This window comes from Haliotis rufescens, unplaced genomic scaffold (assembly GCF_023055435.1).
Source record: "Haliotis rufescens isolate VD_foot unplaced genomic scaffold, xgHalRufe1.0.p SCAF_27, whole genome shotgun sequence".
Classification (NCBI taxonomy): Eukaryota; Metazoa; Mollusca; class Gastropoda; order Lepetellida; family Haliotidae; genus Haliotis; species Haliotis rufescens.
In genome coordinates, this window is record NW_025963968.1 from 6,439,769 (window position 1) to 6,462,377 (window position 22,609).

The 22,609-nt window shown below is 40.2% G+C and overlaps 2 protein-coding genes across 3 annotated transcripts in view; both read left to right on the top strand.

Moving 5' to 3' along the window:
• The window catches only part of LOC124115920 (WW domain binding protein 1-like), a 40,697-nt gene extending 37,513 nt beyond the window's left edge, over positions 1 to 3,184 (top strand). For both annotated transcript variants that reach the window (XM_046477085.2, XM_046477087.2), the window contains exons 4-5: positions 235 to 400; positions 818 to 3,184. In XM_046477085.2, the coding sequence (XP_046333041.2) occupies positions 235 to 400; positions 818 to 1,280 (629 nt within the window). In that variant the 3' untranslated portion in view covers positions 1,281 to 3,184. The remainder of the gene's footprint in view (positions 1 to 234; positions 401 to 817) is intronic.
• Positions 3,185 to 18,336: 15,152 nt separating this feature from the next.
• The window catches only part of LOC124115921 (metal transporter CNNM4-like), a 105,379-nt gene continuing 101,106 nt past the window's right edge, over positions 18,337 to 22,609 (top strand). The window contains exon 1 of the mRNA XM_048402612.1: positions 18,337 to 19,685. Coding sequence (XP_048258569.1) covers positions 18,338 to 19,685 — 1,348 coding nt within the window. The 5' untranslated portion in view covers position 18,337. The remainder of the gene's footprint in view (positions 19,686 to 22,609) is intronic.

Consider the following 22,609-nt stretch of genomic DNA (forward strand, 5'->3'; position numbering starts at 1 on the left):
GCGTGTGAGCGTGACATAGGTGATAAATGCGTGAGACTCACGCGAGATGCGTGAGAGTTGACAGGTATGTGAAACCCACGCATTGGTGGTGACAAACCTAGAAACATAATCAGGGCAAACCTGGGATTGGGAGCCAGTGATTATAGGCCAGCATGGCTTATTGTGGTGCTGGCTATTGGACCACCCATGTCTTAACTTTGTGTGTCGTCATAAATTGTGTTCATGGTTTCCCAGATCGGGTGAGGCTCCCAACATATGATGAGGCGAAAGAGATGCCTAAAGACCCTCCTCCTTATAACTCGCTCTATGAAACGAGACTGCCAGAGACATCTGTTAGCGGACAACAACCTTCTCATAATACATCACCTTCACTTCCTGTCTTGAGAACTATCAATGATGCGTAAGTTTCTGAAACTGAATAATTTATAATTATGACATATTACACAATAAGTTCTGATGGTGGAATGTCGGGTCAGATCTGTGAATGTCTTCAGCAACCCATGCTTGCCATAAAAGGCAACTATGCTTGTCGTACGATGCAACTAACAGGATCAGGTGGTCAGGCTCGGTGACTTGGTTGATGCATATCATTGCATCCCAAATGCGTGGACAGATGCTCATGATGTCAATCACTGGATTGTCTGGTCCAGAGTCGATCATTTATAGAGTGCCGTAAAAAAGCTGGAATATTACTGAGTGCAGTGTTAATCAACAAACAAACAAACTAATGGTGGAATGTAGATATGTATAGTTCCTGTGGTTGTAAGTATTGAAATTATGTTCCACCTTGACATCTTTGCATTTTGTTGTCTTTCAGACCACAAGCCAGTCTGATTGATAACGAGGAAGAGGCAGCTGTGACTGTTGATATTGACCGGTGGACGGACCCCCCACCCCCCTACACCACCCAGGCCACACCTGTACCATCCGTCCACATCCCCATCCCCTCCTCATTGCCCCTCCCTAACCCAGTGCCCCCCGACACCACCTCTCCCTCCCCGTCACATGTCCCATGTCCAGCACCTCATAGTCCCACTGCAAGTTTACAACCTGCTACCCCCAGTCCAGATGGTAGTGCCACACCCACCTCTTCTGCACCCAACTCCACAAACACAGTCCCCACCCACACATCCTTAGTTTCCACCCCTACAAATAACTTCCCCTCCCCGACATCTTCTGTCCCCCACCCCACATCTTCTTCACCAGCGAACTCTTTTCCTTCCTCTTCCCCAACCCACCCACGTTCTATCCCCACCCATCCCGACTCTGCTCAATCCTGAGACTGACCAAGTGGCCAAGCTGTCCTTGTTTCACCCTATACAGGAAACAAAAGCAAACGATGTCCAGTGCTACTGAGGTTTACTCAGTTGAAAAACTCTATGCAACAACATGTTATTTACAAAGTGGCCCTCACCATGTGGGTTGCAACGTTGTTGAAGGAGGGACAGAGCATATTTGTAAAGATGTGCAGAACTGGATGTATTGTCCAAATTGGATAGCATAAGGTGATTGAACTGTATGCCACAAAACATTGCCATCGAATCTGTGATACAAACCATCCTGCCTTATGTTGTGTAAGGGAGATAGCTCTAGTATCAACCTGCCTTATATTGTGTAAGGGAGATAACTCTAGTAACCAATCTGCCTTATTTTGTGTAAGGGAGATAACTCTAGTAACCAATCTGCCTTATTTTTGTGTAAGGGAGATAACTCTAGTAACCAACCTGCCTTATTTTGTGTAAGGGAGATAACTCTAGCATTGTGGCTTCCTGTGTGGCTGGCAAGATATTGAGATAAGCCAGAGAATAGAGACAACTCTATTGTTATTAGTCTTGACAGAGTAATCTAGATAGTATGATGTGTTGTGAATGAACAATGATTGTTAGATATTTATAAAGTAGCCTCCATGTGGGATTTTCAAGATTTTCTTTACAACTATTCTTGAACTAAATGAAATTATTCCGCTGGAATAATTAATATTTTGAACATGAGTGCATATCAGCCATTTTAGTTGACCTGAAATTTTATCCAATATCCCATAATCTAAAGGAAATCAAAGGGTTCTTCCACAAGTAATTTGTTTAACAACTTTGAATTTTAATAATAACTACATCTTGTAAAATATCAATACATGTATATGAAAGTGCTGTGATGTATTTAGGGAAGTAGTATACAATAGGTTGTCAGGGTATGTTAGTAAGCGGGACTTGCTGCATGTATTTATCTGTATGTAAAATGGTGCATTTTTCAACCTTTGATCTCTCTGTGACCCCAGACTATAATATTTCCCAGGGTGCCTTACTGCTCGATCCTTTTCCATCAATCTCTTTTATCGATTGTTTTCTAAAGTGCTCAGAAATTAAGTTTTTATAAGATATGTGTTGTCTGTAACAATCTGTTGTTGATAAGTGTTTTTCATGGTTTTATTTGTTTACATACATCAACGACAGGGGGTGCTGCTTTAAGCTTAGATATAAACACTGTATTAGCCTTAGCAACTGTGGGGAACCTACTCGTAAGTGACAACTTCACATAACAACAAGAATCATTAGTTACCTGGCCATCTGAGAAGATCCAGGGTAGAGTAGGTGTTCAGCAATCCGTGCCTGCCTTGAGAGATGACTAATGGGATCTGGAGGCAGACTCAATGACTTGGTTGATGCATGTCATCGCATCCCCATTGAATGGATTGATGTTCATGATGCCAGTCACTGGATTGTCTGGTCCTGGTTACAGAACGCTGTCATATAGCTTGAGCGCAGTGTTAAACAATGAACAAACAAACAAACAAGTTACCTGGGATACACAAGGTTTTTCTTTGCAACTAATTAGCAACCTTTGATTCACTTTATCACCTTTGTTGGCTACCCTTGGAATTACAAATTTCCCTTTGACGCCTGAGATCTATTCAGTCACTTGTGGTACCCTCAGCAAGCCATGTTTACCATCAATATTCATATGTCCATATTTTTTTGGTAATGGATAAAATTTGTTAATTTGTTAGTTGAATGATTTTGATTACTAGGTGATATTTGAGAAATAATGCCAGTAATGGATGACCAGAACATGATTATTGTTTGTTTTGCTTACATTATGAAATAATTCTATCTCCTGTTTATCATGTATGGTGCTATGTTGTTTGTAGAAGCTCTGCAAAGATTCATGCATAAACTCTTTACCTACATATTTGTTGTGGCTCCCCAGCAATTATACTGGTCATAAAAGACCTGGTTGATGCATGTCATCAGGTCCCAATAGCATGGATCGATGCTCATGATGTCAATCACTGGATTGTCTGGTCCAGATCGATTATTTACAGATCACCATCATATAGATGGAATATTGCTGAGAGCGGCGTTAGACAACAAACAGAACCTATGATTTGTTTGATGTTATAACTGTTGTACTGATTGTTGAGTATCAGGGAGTAGAATCTTTCTGTGCTGATTTTACCTTGTCTGGCGAGGTCAACTTCTTTGGTGACTAGGACCAGATGACTTGGTCTGTGGTTTGAATCCCGGCATGCAGCATGGATACTTTGCGGCTGATATATTGGCACTGAACATTGCTCTGAGCGTGTACATCAAGGGGGGGGTCCAACATTTTTAAAAGGGAGGGGTCCAATTACAAAATCCTCTCTCAGTTGGTTTTCAAAAGTGGGGGGTCCGGCCCTCCTGGACCCTCTGGATCCGCCTATGTACATGTTGACCATGTTCGAGGAACATGTGCATATGCTACTGAACATGGAGTGAGTGAGTGAGTATGGTTTTATGTCCCTTTCAACAATATTCCAGCAATATCACGCGGGGACACCAGGTGTCATACATTGTATCCATTAGGGGAATTGAACCCAGGTCTTCGGCGTAACAAGTGAAAGCTTTTCCACTAGGCTCCCCCACCTCCCCTACCATACGATGGTGTTGATTGGGAAGAGGCCATGCATTTTGTTGTGCAGAGTTGTGTCCCTGCCATGCCAAGATGCGATGATTGTGTTTGAATCCCGTGTTTGCTCTGATCTTGATTCCTGGCACGTCAGCACCTCGTCCCTGATCTTTTGTAGTCCAAGATCTACTCTTTGACACGCTGAGATACAATTGAAATACTATTCTAATCAGTGTAAGCCCCAACCCACTCACGACTCATTAGCTAAACCTCATTGACCATGGACGCTGTATCACCAGGGTCAGAATCCAAGTCAATAAATTCAGTAACAAATGTTTTCAAAGACCTTGGATCTGCTGTCTTCAGATGTGTGTTGATCTGATGTCTGCAGATGTGTGTCGATCTGTCTGCAGATGTGTGTTGATCTGCTATCTGCCGATGTGTGTTAATCTGCTATCTGCAGATGTGTGTTGATCTGCTGTCTGCAGATGAGTGTCGATCTGTCTGCAGATGTGTGTCGATCTGCTGTCTGCAGATGTGTGTTGATCTGCAGTCCGCAAATGTGTTGCTTCAATCAAAACAGAAGAGCTGACATCAAAAGGGGTGGGAGGGGTGTTGTTGTGCTAAAACAACAAACTGTTTTCTTATTTGTCATCACCTATTTCTTTCCGAAATTTTTTTTCAGGGTGCTTATTTTATTGCTACATTTAACAAAGGGTATGCTTTTAGTGAAAAATCCCCTTCAGCAAGGTTTTAAAAACAAAGCTAACACAGAAAACCTTAGTAATAATCACAGTCTTGACAACTCAGAGAAATTTAGATAAATTTGAGATAATTTGTTGTCATTTAAAGAGTTAAAATGCATCTGCGGTCTTTTGACACACTGATGAACAAGTGGTGCTGAAGGCTTGTATATTCCAGTCTTTATATTCTCCTGGACAGACACATTTGTCAAACCTGTATTACATGCCATGTCTTCCCAAACTACAAGAATTGCATATTAAGACGAGGCTAGGACAGAGAGTAGTGAAACGTGTAATTCGCTGTATAACATGGGCTAGGACAGAGACAGAGTAGGGAAACGTGAGATACATTGTATAACATTGGCTGGGACAGAGATAGAGTAGGGAAACGTGGGATACTATGTATAACGTGGGCTAGGACAGATAGAGTAGTGAAACATGGGATACAATGTATAACATGGGCTAGGACAGAGATAGAGTAGTGAAACGTGGGATACGATATATAACATGGGCAAGGACAGATAGAGTAGTGAAACGTGGGATACAATGTATAACATGGGCTAGGACAGAAACAGAGTAGTGAAACGTGGGATATGATATATAACATGGGCAAGGACAGAGATAGGGTAGGGAAATGTGGGATACAATGTATAACGTGGGCTAGGACAGAGATAGAGTAGTGAAACGTGGGATATGATATATAACATGGGCAAGGACAGAGATAGGGTAGGGAAAGGTGGGATACAATGTATAACGTGGGCTAGGACAGAGATAGAGTAGTGAAACGTGGGATATGATATATAACATGGGCAAGGACAGAGATATAGTAGTGAAATGTGGGATACATTGTATAATATGGGCTAGGACAGAGATAGAGTAGTGAAACGTGGGATATGATATATAACATGGGCAAGGACAGAGATAGGGTAGGGAAATGTGGGATACAATGTATAACGTGGGCTAGGACAGAGATAGAGTAGTGAAACGTGGGATATGATATATAACATGGGCAAGGACAGAGATATAGTAGTGAAATGTGGGATACATTGTATAATATGGGCTAGGACAGAGATAGAGTAGTGAAACGTGGGATATGATATATAACATGGGCAAGGACAGAGATAGGGTAGGGAAATGTGGGATACAATGTATAACGTGGGCTAGGACAGAGATAGAGTAGTGAAACGTGGGATATGATATATAACATGGGCAAGGACAGAGATATAGTAGTGAAATGTGGGATACAATGTATAACGTGGGCTAGGACAGAGATAGAGTAGTGAAACGTGGGATATGATATATAACATGGGCAAGGACAGATATATAGTAGTGAAATGTGGGATACATTGTATAATATGGGCTAGGACAGAGATAGAGTAGTGAAACGTGGGATATGATATATAACATGGGCAAGGACAGAGATAGGGTAGGGAAATGTGGGATACAATGTATAACGTGGGCTAGGACAGAGATAGAGTAGTGAAACGTGGGATATGATATATAACATGGGCAAGGACAGAGATATAGTAGTGAAATGTGGGATACATTGTATAATATGGGCTAGGACAGAGATAGAGTAGTGAAACGTGGGATATGATATATAACATGGGCAAGGACAGAGATAGGGTAGGGAAATGTGGGATACAATGTATAACGTGGGCTAGGACAGAGATAGAGTAGTGAAACGTGGGATATGATATATAACATGGGCAAGGACAGAGATATAGTAGTGAAATGTGGGATACATTGTATAATATGGGCTAGGACAGAGATAGAGTAGTGAAATGTGGGATATGATATATAACATGGGCAAGGACAGAGATAGGGTAGGGAAATGTGGGATACAATGTATAACGTGGGCTAGGACAGAGATAGAGTAGTGAAACGTGGGATATGATATATAACATGGGCAAGGACAGAGATAGGGTAGGGAAATGTGGGATACAATGTATAACGTGGGCTAGGACAGAGATAGAGTAGTGAAACGTGGGATATGATATATAACATGGGCAAGGACAGAGATGTAGTAGTGAAATGTGGGATACATTGTATAATATGGGCTAGGACAGAGATAGAGTAGTGAAACGTGGGATATGATATATAACATGGGCAAGGACAGAGATAGGGTAGGGAAATGTGGGATACAATGTATAACGTGGGCTAGGACAGAGATAGAGTAGTGAAACGTGGGATATGATATATAACATGGACTAGGACAGAGATATAGTAGTGAAATGTGGGATACATTGTATAATATGGGCTAGGACAGAGATAGAGTAGTGAAATGTGGGATATGATGTAAAACGTGGGCTACGACAGAGACAGTAGGGAAACATGGGATACGATGTATAACATGAGGCAATACCAGACTGTGTGGTAGCTGAGGAATTGTAGCACTGGAGACTATTGACTTACTAGTACTAGCAACCAATAAATGTTGGATAGTCAAAGCAAAGCAGTACATACTGGAAATTTGTGAATAAATGTCGTCCTTGAATAAAAGCGGAAGTAATTACCTGCCACCATTAAGGAATAAAGTTTTAGAACCTAAAACTTTGTACATTTTCACGTAGAACTGGCAACACATAGGAACCATTTGAATCAATATTTCACAAAATGATTGATGCCCAAATGCCAATCACGACAAAATACTGGTTATTGCCTGGTTCAAATAAACAGCTACTGGATGTGTTTGGGGTAGATTGGGGTTAGGGAGGTGGGGTTGGTTGGGGTTTGGGGTTGGTTGTAGTAGGGTGTTACGGGTAGGGTTTGGGTTGGGTGAGTGTTTGGGGTGGGTTAGAAACCAAAATATTTCATTTTTCAATTTTATTGGACTTATGGCAAGACTATTCGATGGCTGACAGGAAGTAGTGGTGGTTCTAACCCGGTCCGCAAACTGTTTGCTCTGTAAAGTATTTATATTATGTGTCACTGTTTCTGAGATCAGACTTGAACAAATAGCAAACTATTTCACTTTGTAACAGGTGCTCTTCCATTGTGAGGTTTCTGTTTTCTTACAACTCCTGATGTTAAATGGCATGTTGTGAAAATCATGAACATTTAGTAACTTGAATTATTTGCCAGGACTGCAGTTATGACTAAAGACACGTGCACATACAAGTGTGAGAGATTGAGAGGTGCCTGGCTGGCTTCCTATAGATGTTGTCCCCTTCTGGCCTTCAGTGGAACCATATTTACTACTCAGTGCATGCACTCATATCCAGGGCCATGCTCTTCCTTATATCTGTTGTACAGTTTTATACCTCATATTATTAATAAAAAAATTACGTCATTAGCTGCTGGTTTGTGTTGTTGATTGTTCCAGGTGCCCTTCGTGTATGAACGTCACTAGTGAGTGAGTGAGTGAGTTGGGTTTAACACCGCTTTTAACAGTATTACAGTTATATCATGGCGTGTCAGCTTAATGTGGGAGGAAAGCCCGAAGTGATGCAGGTCTCAGACGTTTACCACTTCTGTGAAACCCACCAGCACGGGTATGGTGCTGACAAACCTTGAAACATAATTGGGGCGAACCGGGATTCGAACCCACACTCATAGGTTTCTGGCGTGCCCAAGGGATGCAACTCTGCACAGCGAATCATGGCGCCTTTGGCGACTGGGCCACCCGTGCCCCCCTATGAACGTCACTATATAAGTGCAATAATCTTGAAGATACAAGCCGATACACTTGCTAAAATAAACTACTTACTACTTGTCTAATGACCCCAACCCCACCCTCGTGGTTTTGTCAGTCAAATACTACAAAATGTGTTGTAATAAGATTCTCAATTTCACATGCTCTGAAATAAATATAGTCCAGACATGTCCACGTGATTTGACATAAATATGCGTATTGTGACCGGGTTCACTCCAAAGTGTCAGACCTCCCATTTGTCAGACATCTTATGTAAAATGATAACATTTCTGCTGTATAAGTGCTAAAGTTGAATAAATATCCTGTAAATAATTCAAAATATGTGATTTCTTGTGAATACTTCAAAATGTGTGATTTCTGGACAGTTCTACTTGAATGAACGGTAAACAGGTGACTATTACTTGACTAACCAACCTGACTAATCCTGGTTTTCCTGTCTGACAAATGACAGGTTACCCATGAACTCGCTGTATCGTTTCACCTCTTTTATAAACCTATTCATTGGGATCGCTATTAAGTAAGAGACGTCTTTCTATAGGTATTAAGACCTATTGTGAGGTTTTACTTTCCAGTCGGGTTAAATCTCATAAACAGGGACGTTGTAATGTCTCTGGGATTTTATATAATGTCCTGGGTATTTTATTAATATAACTTCCGTTCAGATTGTAACATGTAATGAAATGTAAAATCAAATGACAAATGTTTTCTTTATATTCCCGAGGATCAAACTCGCAACCTTCATATCTGTAGCCTAGTGAGTGTACCACGAAGCTACAGAGGTGTTGATGAGCCTCACTGGTTTTTAGAATGTCCTTTTCAAGATCCGTACGCCAGCAACAGATATTTTACGCGCGTTTCCTAAGGTTCATGGAAAGTATGTTCGAAACATAAAAATGTTGATAAATGTTGTTTTAAGTTTCTTTTTTCGGTTTATAAGCATGGAAAAACACTTTCCCTCGGTTTTGGTAGACAGAGCATGCCCTGGGGGTCGGGAAAAACCAAGGGGGTGAGCGTGTTTTCTCCAATACATAAATACCCTGTACCCAGTAGAGAGGACATGACCGGAGTATCTCTGGTCTATATTGTATCAGTACTTAGCACAGAATTCTCTTATTCATAGGAGTTATTTGTTTGAATGACTAAGATTTCTGAATAGTACCTTTTAAAACGGGCTCAAAACCAAGCCGGGCGGTAGCCTAGTGGTTAAAGCGTTCGGTCGTCACCCCGAAAACCGGGTTCGATTCCCGACATGGGTACAATGTGTGAACCCCATTTCTGGTGTCCCCCGCTGTGATATTGCTGGAATATTGCTAAAAGCGGCGTAAAATCATACTCACCCACTCACTCAAAACCAAGCCATTGTTGTGATGAGTCATGAGTATTGGTTTGTTTGTTGTTAATGCCGCACTCGGCAATATTCCAGCTTTATGACAGCGGTATGTATATTATCGAGTCTGGACCAGACAATCCAGTGATTGACATCAAGAACATCGCAATTGGGATACGATGACCTGTACCTCACTTGGTCCATGGTGATTCTGGACAAGAATATGCCCCAATGCAGTCAATCTCATTAAAATCAGATCTTAGTTCTCGCTACCGCTAAACAAAGTAGCGAGAACTAAGATCTGATTTTAATGAGATTGCAATGCAGCAATCTTTGCTTGTGGTAAGAGGCGACAAAATAGACTGGATGGTCAGGCTGGGTGACTTGATTGATGGCGTGTCATCATATTCCAGTTACATAGGTCGATGCTCATAAAATCAATCCCATGATTGTCTGGTATAGATTCGATTATTTACAGACCGCTGCCACATGGGAATATTGCTGAGTGCAGCATTAACAAAAAAAGAACTGCTCATTTGAGGAAACTGTTTTCGAAGCACTCGTAAAATATACGTGAAGTGCGTGCATGGCTCAAGTTGTGTCTGTTGAAATGTGTGGGTGTGGGAACACACGTGGCAGCATACAGCGCAGAGTCCAATAACTAGCAATTAGCTGGCTTACATCTCAGGATGGAGTGAGTGAGTTTGGTTTTACGCCGCTTTTACCAATATTCAAGCAATATCACGGCGGGGGACACCAGAAATGGGCTTCACACATTGTACCCAGGTGGGGAATCGAACCCGGGTCTTCGGCGTGACGAGTGAACGCTTTAACCACTAGGCTACCCGACCGCCCCCTCAGGATGGATCAGTCAGAATTAATACAACAGTCATCCCCAGACGGTATTACCAACGTGTGCTTATTTTACAAAGAGATTATTATGATCGTATGTGTACCGTTATGATAATACAAAATTCTTCTGATATTACGACATTCGTCTTAATAGTATTCATGTATGTCCCTCAAATTCGTGCTCGAAAAATATTTTAAAACATTAATATATACTACTCCGCTTTAGAAGGGATATGTTTTATGTTGCCATGATACACAAAGCGGATTCATTACATGTCAAGTGTATATTTGAATAGAATGACCTATCCCTAGAAAATTTTGATTTGTATATTTGTAGATATACACGAAACCTACAAGCCTTGCTTGATAAATCATTAATATTGAGATAAAGATCTGCCTGGTTGTCAAGGACACGAACTACTGTTAGTAAAGAGAGTGAGAGGAGGCCAGACATCCATGACATGACGAAGATGTCCGCGTTGTTAGCTCATAGGAATATAGAAATTGTCATAGCAACCGATTCAGGCCAACCTTTGATTGAACAAATAATTCCAAAGCCATGGTGTGTATGTGTGGGTCGCTTAACTGTCATAAGTTGATGTTCCCCATCGTTAATCGCCATTGTATTGTACGTTTACTGTCAGCCAACCTGAACGACCTGCGACTGCCACTTCTCATTAATTACTGTTATTTATATGTATGACTTAATCCGCGTTAGATGACCTTTGCTGTATAAGCCTTGGCCCAGTGACAGAGGGACAGGAAGGTCTGACCCTTAGCCTAGATAGGGTCAGGCTGCGCGCTCCAGGGCACCCACACCACAACCACACCTTGTGCTTCCTGTATAGATCTACTTGTATAAAGCAAAATTGTGCAATGCATGTACCGTAAACTACCGACTCTGCTCATCATAACCAACGTCCTATGTGTCCCTAACCCACTCGCTCACTCAACCACCCACCCGCCCGCCCGCCCGCTAACTCACTCACTCACTCACTCAACCGCCCATCCGCCCGCCAACTCACTCACTCACTCACTCAACCACCCACCCGCCCGCCCGCCCGCTAACTCACTCACTCACTCACTCAACCGCCCATCCGCCCGCCCGCCAACCCACTCACTCACTCACTCACTCAGTCACTCAACCCCCCATCCGCCCGCCAACTCACTCACTCACTCACTCACTCAACCGCCCATCCACCCTCTCACTCACTCACTCACTGTAATATGCGCCACGACGACCAAATGTTCTGGGCAAAAGAAACGCAGTAATTACACAATAGCATATACACATGTAAAGAATTAGTTCTTTCGCCTTTATCTGGTTGTATTAATATAAATCAATAAGATTTGAATGAATGTCTGTGGGAATCCGTTTTTACACTTGTATTGTTTCCGTGCCTGCGAAGTAATCATATTTTCTCATGGGGTGATTTTCATTTTGATAACAGTTGGATTCGAGTGGATGAGAAAAACATTTTAATTATAAAGTCCCGTCTCCCCCGGAGACACCACGCGTGGGTAACATGATGGTTGTGGGTGAGAATGTCAAAGGTCAATCTTCTCACCTGGGGTGTTACAACATTGTGTCATTCCAGCACCTGTATTGATGATACATGCATTCAAGTTATCATGAACGAATGGAACATTTATTTCCATTTTGATCTCTAAAAGCAATAAATGAGCAATACTAATGTCTTGTGCGTTAACAATACAGCTAATGAAACAATACAGTACATAACGTATATACCTTGCTTGAATGATAACCGCCATAGTCAGTTGAAGAAGTAGCTTTGTATTTATTTACACAGCATCATTAATATGAAAACGGAAAATGAATTAAAACTATTGGACAAATTTGAATCATAGTTCCGGCGTAACAATGTCATTTTCTATGGTGAATGAGTGAGCTGGGTAAAACGCCACTTTTAACATTATTCCAGTGTCAGCTTAATGTGGGAGGAAAGCCCGAAGTGATGCAGGTCTCGGACGTTTACTACTTCGATGAAACCCACGAGCACGGGTTTGGTGCTGACAAACCTACAAACATAATCGGGGCGAACTGGGATTCGAATCATAGGTTTCTGGCGCGCTTAAGGGACCCAACTCTGCACAGCGAATCGCCGCGCCTTAGACGACTGGGCCGCCCGTGCCCCTCTCCCCCTTCCCCCATTTTCTGTGGTTGGTGAATAGTGGGAGGAGAGAGTTAGACATTTCACCAAAGAGGCACTGAAACTTGATTCATCTGAAAATATTGGAATAGAGAGGTCTTATAGGTCTGATTCTTCATTTACAGATATAAGTACTATTTTCCATGCCGCCAAACAAGTACTGAGAGGAAATGCTGATTGTAGAGTGAAAGAATATTTACAGACATGATAAGAATACCCATCATACTGTCTGTAAATAATCAAGTGTGGACATTCCACGCAATTGGGATACGATGACATGCATCAGGCAAGTCAGCGAACCTGACCACCCGATCCAGTTGATCGCCTGTTATGACAAGCATAGTCGCCACTTTTAACAAGCATGGTCGCCTGTTACGACAAGCATGGGTTGCTGAAGGCCACTGCTAACCCGGATGTTCACTGGGAGCACGGTGTCAAGACGTCCCAGGACCGAGATGCAGACGAGAGAGCAGCTTACACATTTTAGATGGTAATACTTTGTAGTACAAGATGGTTTTCTGTTGCAATCAGAATGTACAGGAAATATTGGGTAATCAAAGATCTGATCTGCTGTAACGATGTGCTGGGGGCACTCCTATACATACTCACCGACAAAACTAACGCGAATACCATATATGTCAGTTAATAATGAAGATGACTCATTTTCAAGAGATATAAGATTGGTTTACATACTGTTATGTTGTGTGAACCGACGGTCATGAACGCATCACATGTGACGTCACAGATCCATGACTCGAGATGCACCATTTGTCGTGTAAAGTTTGGAAATCACGTGCAGCACATTGTGACACTCTGTGGTGACACTAGATTATTGTTAGTTTTGTCAATTGGTACACACTGGAAACATCTCTTCTCAACGTACATACTTCTCTATAGGTTTCTGTGGTTCGCGTTTGTTTTGTCGGTGAGTAGATATACACGTATACGTATACACCGGCAGTCGCGCATGCAGTAGGGAGCAGACAGAAGGCAAGGTCATCGCTTAAAGTCAGAAGAGTTTAACAAGGTATTATTTATTTGGATTGTTTCAAATTCATTCAACTCAAATATAACAAAACATTATTTCTTATTTCACCCCCCCCCCCCTCTCCATATTGCTGATGTGTACGTTAATGTATGAATCACTGGGTTGTCTGGTCCAGACTGGATTATTTACAGACCGCCGTCAGATGGCTGGAATATTGTGCGGCTAAACAGCAAACATAGAAACCAAAAAACCCGTTAATGTATGTGAATCGGAATTGGCAAGATCCAAAGATGTATGCTGAACTAGAAATAAAAGAGCCCAAGCAATCAGTCCAGTCAAGAGTGTCCACTTGCCTTGTGAAACTGGACTTTGATGTCAGCGCGTGGACGCGTTAACCCCGGGTAAATGATCTCTGTTTCATATTTAAGACTTATGGCACAGTGTGACAAGACTGTATGATAAGAGGGATGACTTCAACTTTCCAAAAGTCAACTTGCCCTTTATGTAAACAATATTTCAGCAGCTCCAGCCTTTGGAATCCACATTTCACAACGTAAGAGGTACGAGGGGTGTTCATTAAAGATCTCCCCTGACCCACTTCCGATGGACCTAGTGGAATCCATCGTGCAGACACCTTATGCATGTTCAAATTGTCATGGATGATTTTTTCCACAGACCCTACACTGATCTTGACATCGTGTGCAAACTGGTGATCAGTTATACGTCGGTCTGCCAAAATGGTGGTCTCCACTTGATGGATAGTGTCCTCATCAATGGCTGAATGGGGGCGACCAGGAATGGCAGCTGTTTCAACAGATGTCCGACCACACTTGAACTGGCGATGCCAGTGTTTAACAACGTCATATGATGGGGCATCTTCCCCATAAGTTGCTTTCATTTCATCGAAAGTTTCTTTTGGTGTGCGACCTTTCAAATATAAAAACCTAATCACTGCTCGGTATTCTACTGGCTCCATTGTCACACCCTACTCGATCATAACACCTGTAAAAGTGGTAAGATTAATAGTTCGGTGCTGCAAATTCAGACATAACCCATAGATACATGTATCAATACACATGTGAAATTTCAACCAAATATGATAACCCTAAGTGGTTTAGGGGAAATCTTTAATGAACACCCTTCGTACATTCGAGCATGTATGTATGTATGTATGTATGTATGTATGTAATCTGAACTGAAGTTGTACCAAAGGTTACGGTTTTTTTTTTAAGGTGAACAACTGATTTGCCTTTGTGTGTGTTTGTGATGGAGACCAACGATGGGACAGGATACGCCCACCTTTTCGCGAAAAACTGGAATCATCACTGTTTGATAATGATTTATAAACACATACGTATGACAATCAGAATCGTGCAATGGACTGAGCTTGTTGCAGATATTTCTTAAGATTATGGAACGATTGTTGTCGCTTATACTCACGTGTCCTTGAGAGTCTACACTTAGTTCGTGATTCAGACAAACAGATAACCAATTTGTTGTGGCTCAGTACTGTATTGCACAAATGTGTTTGACTAGCTTGTTTGTTGGTCATTATAGAGATGAAGAACGTCACCAACGAAGTCTTTGGTAGGAATTTAGAAGTTGGATTCGCCTGACGGAGTGGCAAGAAGTAGCCCCGAAACGTCGAAACGTCGAAACGTCGTTAAAAAGAATAAAGAAGTTGTAATTCATAAAAGTGTCATGTATTACTGTCACCAATGAATGATAATACATTTGTAAACAACACCCCACAAAGAAAGCAACAAGAAAACACACAATAAATAAATAAAAATGCCAACGATTTGAAACTGAATGCTACCACCCTTAAAATCAATATAACACAACAAGAAAATAATAATAGAAATAAAATAACAAAAATAGATAAAAAAACAAAACAAAAACAACAACCTTCAAGACGTACATGCGACATATTTGATGTACATAAACACCGTATTTATCAGCGGCTATACGTAGATATATTTAAAATATCAAAATCCTGCTAAAAAATACATAGATTTGATGAAAAAGTGTCAGAACAAATACTGATATTTATGACGAAATCCATATTTGCATAAATAAACTACGCCAATCAAGAACAAGACAATGTTTATATGTGATGAAGAACAAGACAATGTTTATATGTGATGAAGAACAAGACAATGTTTATATGCGATGAAGAACAAGACAATGTTTATGTGTAATGAAGAACAAGACAATGTTTTTATCTGATGAAGAACAAGACAATGTTTATATGTGATGAAGAACAAGACAATGTTTATATGTGATGAAGAACAAGACAATGTTTACAGGTGATGAAGAACAAGACAATGTTTATATGTGATGAAGAACAAGACAATGTTTATATGTGATGAAGCACAAGACAATGTTTATGTGTAATGAAGCACAAGACAATGTTTACGTGTAATGAAGCACAAGACAATGTTTATGTGTAATGAGTGAGTGAGTTTGGTTTTACGCCGCTTTTAGCAATATTCCAGCAATATCACGGCGGGGGACACCGGAAATGGGCTTCACACATTGTACCCATGTCGGGATTCGAACCCGGGTCTTCGGCGTGACGAGCGAACGCTTTAACCACTAGGCTACCCGACCGCCCTTATGTGTAATGAAGCACAAGACAATGTTTATATGTGATGAAGAACAAGACAATGTTTATATGTGATGAAGAACAAGACAATGTTTATATTTGATGAAGAACAAGACAATGTTTATATGTGATGAAGAACAAGACAATGTTTATATGTGATGAAGCACAAGACAATGTTTATATGTGATGAAGCACAAGACAATGTTTATATGTGATGAAGCACAAGACAATGTTTATGTGTAATGAAGCACAAGACAATGTTTATATGTGATGAAGCACAAGACAATGTTTATGTGTAATGAAGCACAAGACAATGTTTATATGTGATGAAGAACAAGACAATGTTTATATGTGATGATGAACAAGACAATGTTTATATGTGATGAAGAACAAGACAATGTTTATGTGATGGAGAACAAGACAATGTTTATGTGTAATTTTGAACAAGACAATGTTTATGTGTAATGATATGAAAACAATGTTATATATCACATGGTAATATGATAAAAACAAAATAACAGATTTCATAGGCATCAAAACGAGTATATTCTTAACTGAATCACTTCAGCGGTTTAATGGGTGATGTTGAATACTTAAGGGATCCAGAGTACTCCTTAAGCCGTACAACGTGAACATTCCGAACATACTGAAGATGACTCTACTCTCCATCACGTCCATCCCTGTCACTGGTCATTTATATCGACGACGCAACATGACAATTTCAAGATTACATAAACATTAGTGATATAATAGTCTCTAATGAATAACACCGAGTCATTCGCCTGACGGAAATTCATGGATATAGAATGTAATCAATTAAATAGTCACGGATGGTATAATATTGAAGATTCGTAAATGCCTTCTGGGGCACACGCCGGCAGCGTCTATTGTTGCAGGTGACATCAGACAGACACACAGCTTGAGCTGGACGTTACCGGGGTCAGTGGACTCAAACTTCCTACAAGTGTCCGGTGAGTTGCATAAAGTTTTGTCCTTGAATGCAATATTTTCACGTTTTACTCTTGGATAGTACTTGGGGTCTCGGAAAACAGATGTGTGTTTGATAATTGTTTATTAAAATCGTGGCGACATACATTTTATCATCGAATTTGAATATTAAAGTGTCCAACTCTGAGATTTTCGGACATAACAAACGTTTAATATGTCCCTGAAACATTTCAAGAAAAACTATTTTTCAGTAATGGGAAGACATGTTCCCCTCCTGCCTGATTGTAGAACAAAGTGCATGCTGGGAACGAACATTAATAACCAGCTACCTATTCAGTCGTCAACGTAAATGTATATTAAAAATATTAACTGAGGGGCAAAAGAAAGTTTACCGAGTTATTTTTATGTAATTGAAAACTGAAAGAACTATTGTTTTATTTGATTGTGTCTATCTAACCAACACTCATTCTTGGAACAGTTTTTAAAAAGCAATCTGTGGCTGGGTGATTTTGTGAAAAAGTAGACTGATAAGATAAAACTGAAACATGTAGGAGAGCAATTCGTGTGGTATGACTATTTATGCACACGCACACGCATGCACGCATGCACGCACACAAATGCACAGACGATAGGCGACCTTGCATATTTCGTAACCCAAAGATACACAAGTAATTACGTTACGTGACTGACGTTACAAAATATAATTTTAAGTTAGATTTAGATCTGTATAAGATCCAAACCGTCTGATGTAAACGAATTGTTAGAAATATGAAATTGGGTTACAAGGTTTCTTATTGGGTGAATGCTGCGCTATGCAAATGTAAATGCATATTATTATTATTATTATTATTATTACTATTATTATTATTATTATTATTATTTAATCTACCAAATTACCAGTTACGATATATATATACTAAGAAAATTGATCGATTATTGAATGTACAGCGCTGTATAGGATTGGGTTGTTGTAAACATTTTATTTAACGCAAAATAAAAGTGAATAAGTTCAATTAAGTTTACAGCGCTGTACATTCAATAATCGAACAGTTTTCTTGATGTGAAGTTTATTTCCTGAAAAGCGTCTGCTATGAATTATCTCCCTTTAGGTCAATGGGCGGAACTGACCGAGCAACTGCTTCCGGTTTTGTTTCCGCAAAAACATGGCTGATGGTGGTGGATGGATAAAGTTGTCTGTGTGGTTGTTAGCAGTTCTTGTCACGATGTGCAAAGCAAGTAACCCCAAAACATCGACGGTGGCTGCAATACTGTCTACACACGCGGGTAGTAGAGATGCCAGCGGCACCCTCACAGTGACTGTTTACGAAAACACCTCAATCCGACTTATCGGCACTAACTTCACCAATTCCACAGAGATTTCATTCACAACAGAAGAAATTCGACCGGATAAACTGCTACCTGCGGAGGGGTACACGTGTGAAAACTCTAAAAAGACGAAGTCTTTTAGCGTCAGTAGATTGATATCGGATACAGTTGCAGAATTTAATATTTCGTTAGAAGGCGTAAATACAGACCGAAATGAAAAATATTATTACTTGTGTTTGAAAGAAGAGTCGCATTGGACTAAACAGGGCAACGATCCTTGGCTACGACTTGCGGTCAAAGCCAAAGAGAAAAAATATTTCCTCCTACCGTTATGGCTCCAAATAGTTAGCTTAACTATTTTATTGTGTCTCTCTGGTCTTTTCAGTGGACTGAATCTTGGCTTGATGGCTTTGGATAAAACTGAACTTAAAATTATTGAAAAGTGTGGTTCTCCAAATGAGAAAAAATATGCGCGTGTCATTGTTCCATTGAGGAAACGAGGTAATTTCTTGTTGTGTACATTGTTGTTAGGTAACGTGCTGGTAAACAATACCTTGACAATTCTTATGGATGATCTCTCCAATGGACTTATTGCTGTCATAATGTCCACAATTGCAATTGTCATTTTTGGAGAAATTATCCCACAGGCAATTTGTTCAAGACATGGGCTAGCAATTGGTGCAAGGACTAGATGGATCACACTGTTTTTCATGATAGTCACTTTCCCATTATCATTCCCAATCAGTCTTCTTCTTGATAAAGTTCTTGGTGAGGAAATTGGTCAAGTTTACAACAAAGAAAAGTTACAAGAGTTGATACGAATGACTGCTGATTCGAAAGTTATTCAGAATGAGGAAGCTAATATTATTGCAGGAGCATTGCAACTTTCTAACAAAAAGGTGGACGATGTGATGACTAAAATTGAAGATGTGTACATGTTGGATATTAACACCGTTTTGGATTTTGACACAATGTCTGAGATCATGAATCATGGTTACACAAGAATACCTGTTTTTGATGGAGAGAAAAGTCACATTGTGAACCTGCTGAACACGAAGGATTTGACTTTAATTGATCCTGATGACAAGACTCCTCTGGGAACAGTGTGTAAATTCTACGATCATCGGCCCTTATTTGTTGACAGTGACATCAAACTTGACTCCATGCTGCAAGACTTTCTCCAAGGTAGGATTTTGATAAACTGTTCCTTATTTCCTTTTGAAACAAGAATAAGTAATAGCCACAGACCAGTGATTACCATTTTCCCCTAATTTCTGAAATACAGTATACTACGGTTATAAAAAGTCTAAGAAACCACTAATTTTAGTTCGTAATAACCGTAGTTTGTGATATGCATATTAATAGCATTTAAACAGCAAATGGACGGGACTTCAAAACAGTTTATGTCCATCGTTTCGTTTATCATGTTTATCATGTTTATATGCATGTTCGTTATAAACATATTTCACTGTGTATGTCTAGTAATATAAAAGTTAACTGTAATACCAACTTTGATTTTTCTACAAGTATGATAAGTCTGAACAAAGTTCCCATTTCAATCTCGTATTCTGTGATGGGAGGGAACCAAACTAGTGGAAATAGAGCTTTCCTGTCAACTTGATGTACCAGTTATGACCAACAGCTTATGTCACTTAATCACATTCCCCTCAGCTATGTACTGCGGGTACTATCCAACATCTAGTATATAGCTATGATTCATGCCTTATGTAACATTCTACTGCGGTCTGATGCTTTTTTTGCACAGGCCTTCACAAGATTTGTCAGACTGCAAGTTAAAGATTTTTTGGAATTTTCTATTTTCTAGTTTCCAAACCATTAACTTTAGTATACCAAATATATCAAATGAAAGGGCTTTTATCAAAAATTTTCAACTGTAAACACAAAAGGATTGAGTTTTCTGCCTCGTCTGTTAAGAATAGTAACATCGGTTTAGACAGTAAACTTGACCTTTTGCTGTGTTTTAAATCATTTCTGTTATAAAAATACATTGGAAAGGAAAGGTCAGGATGCATTCATGGTTTTGGAACAAGGGGGTTATACTAGTTATCTCAAAGCAAGTATTACCTGGTGATCTTTGGTTCTTGGCAATAACTGGTTGAGGCAGTACAATTAATGTGCTATGCACATGCATGTTGTGTTATTTGTAATGTTCTTCTATTTATCATTGGTGTAAACTAATTTTTGACACCAGATTTTAGCAGGCTGGTTTATCTGCATATAGAGCCTTTGTAAACCAGTCTCCCTATCACCTGCTGATAGGGAGACTGGTTTACAAGGCCTGTATCACCTGCAGATAGGGAGACTGGTTTACAAGGCCTGTATCACCTGCAGATAGGGAGACTGGTTTACAAGGCCTGTATCACCTGCAGATAGGGAGACTGGTTTACAAGGGCTATATAACCTGCAGATAGGGAGACTGGTTTACAAGGGCTATATCACCTGCAGATAGGGAGACTGGTTTACAAGGCCTGTATTACCTGCAGATAGGGAGACTGGTTTACAAGGGCTATATCACCTGCAGATAGGGAGACTGGTTTACAAGGGCTATATCACCTGCAGATAAGGAGACTGGTTTACAAGGCCTATATCACCTGCAGATATGGAGACTGGTTTACAAGGCCTATATCACCTGCAGATAGGGAGATTGGTTTACAAGGCCTATATCACCTGCAGATATGGAGACTGGTTTACAAGGGATATATCACAGACATTTACTTGAATTCTGACATTTTCAATTATATACCCTCCAGTCACACTGTGTAGATGTTTTGTTTGTATTTGTTCCTGTTGTGTGTTTGGCACAGGTTGTATCTCACCAGTGTTCAGACTTGTTCAGAATCGTGGGGTCCTTGAGGTTTGCTATAATAGTATTTCAATGTAGAAACTTCCCCATCTCCACCTTGAAATGTATAGCTTATGATCAGAATGCCCTGACTTTCACACTTAATTTCAACCATTGATCACCATATTGTGTTGACCCGTGAAGATCCGGCTTAGAATTGTTCTTCAGCAACCCATGCTTGTTGTAAGAGGCAGCGAATGGGAAACATGTGGTCAGGGTCGCTGACTTGGTTGATACACATGATACATGTCATTATACCCGAATTGCATAGATCGATGCTCATAATGTCATTCACTGGATTGTCTGGTCCAGACTCGATTATTCACAAACCACCGTCATATAGCTGGAATAGTGCTGAGTGCAGCGTTAGACAACAAAACATTTTGTAATCAAGGTAGTAGAAACATATAGCATGCAGACATTAAAGTGTGTGTTGCTGAAATATGAGTCAAACCAAAATTCTGTTATGAGTTTATTTCCTTGTTTATAATATGTTTAGATTTAATTTTTGTGTGGAAAACAGTAGTTTAGAATGAATGAGAGTATGTTGTTTGCTGTTGTTTCGAGGCTAAATATGCAACTGCCAGTGTGCAAAGTACTGGGCAGAGTGAGAGTCAGGCGTGGTAGATGTCTCATTAAGCGGTTGTGTACTTAATGAACCCTTTCATAACATGCTGTAAGTTCATCATGACCCAGTTAACAGAAGGTTATGATAAAACTACCACACTAGCAGTGTATTCCAATACAGTTAGCAATCAGCTGTTGATTGAGCTGCTGCTAGATTGCAGATATTGGTTTAGTAATTGGCAGTGAGGTCCTTATGTGTATTATAGCACCTTGTGAGACAGCTATTAACAGTGCATATGTGTATTATAGCACCTTGTGAGACAGCTATTAACAGTGCATATGTGTATTATAGCACCTTGTGAGACAGCTATTGACAGTGCTTATGTGTATTATAGCACCTTGTAAGACAGCTATTGACAGTGCTTATGTGTATTATAGCACCTTTTGAGACAGCTATTAACAGTGCATATGTGTATTATAGCACCTTGTGAGGCAGCTATTGACAGTGCTTATGTGTATTATAGCACCTTGTGAGGCAGCTATTGACAGCGCGTATGTGTATTATAGCACCTTGTGAGGCAGCTATTAACAGCGCATATGTGTATTATAGCACCTTGTGAGGCAGCTATTGACTGTGCTTATGTGTATTATAGCACCTTGTGAGGCAGCTATTAACAGT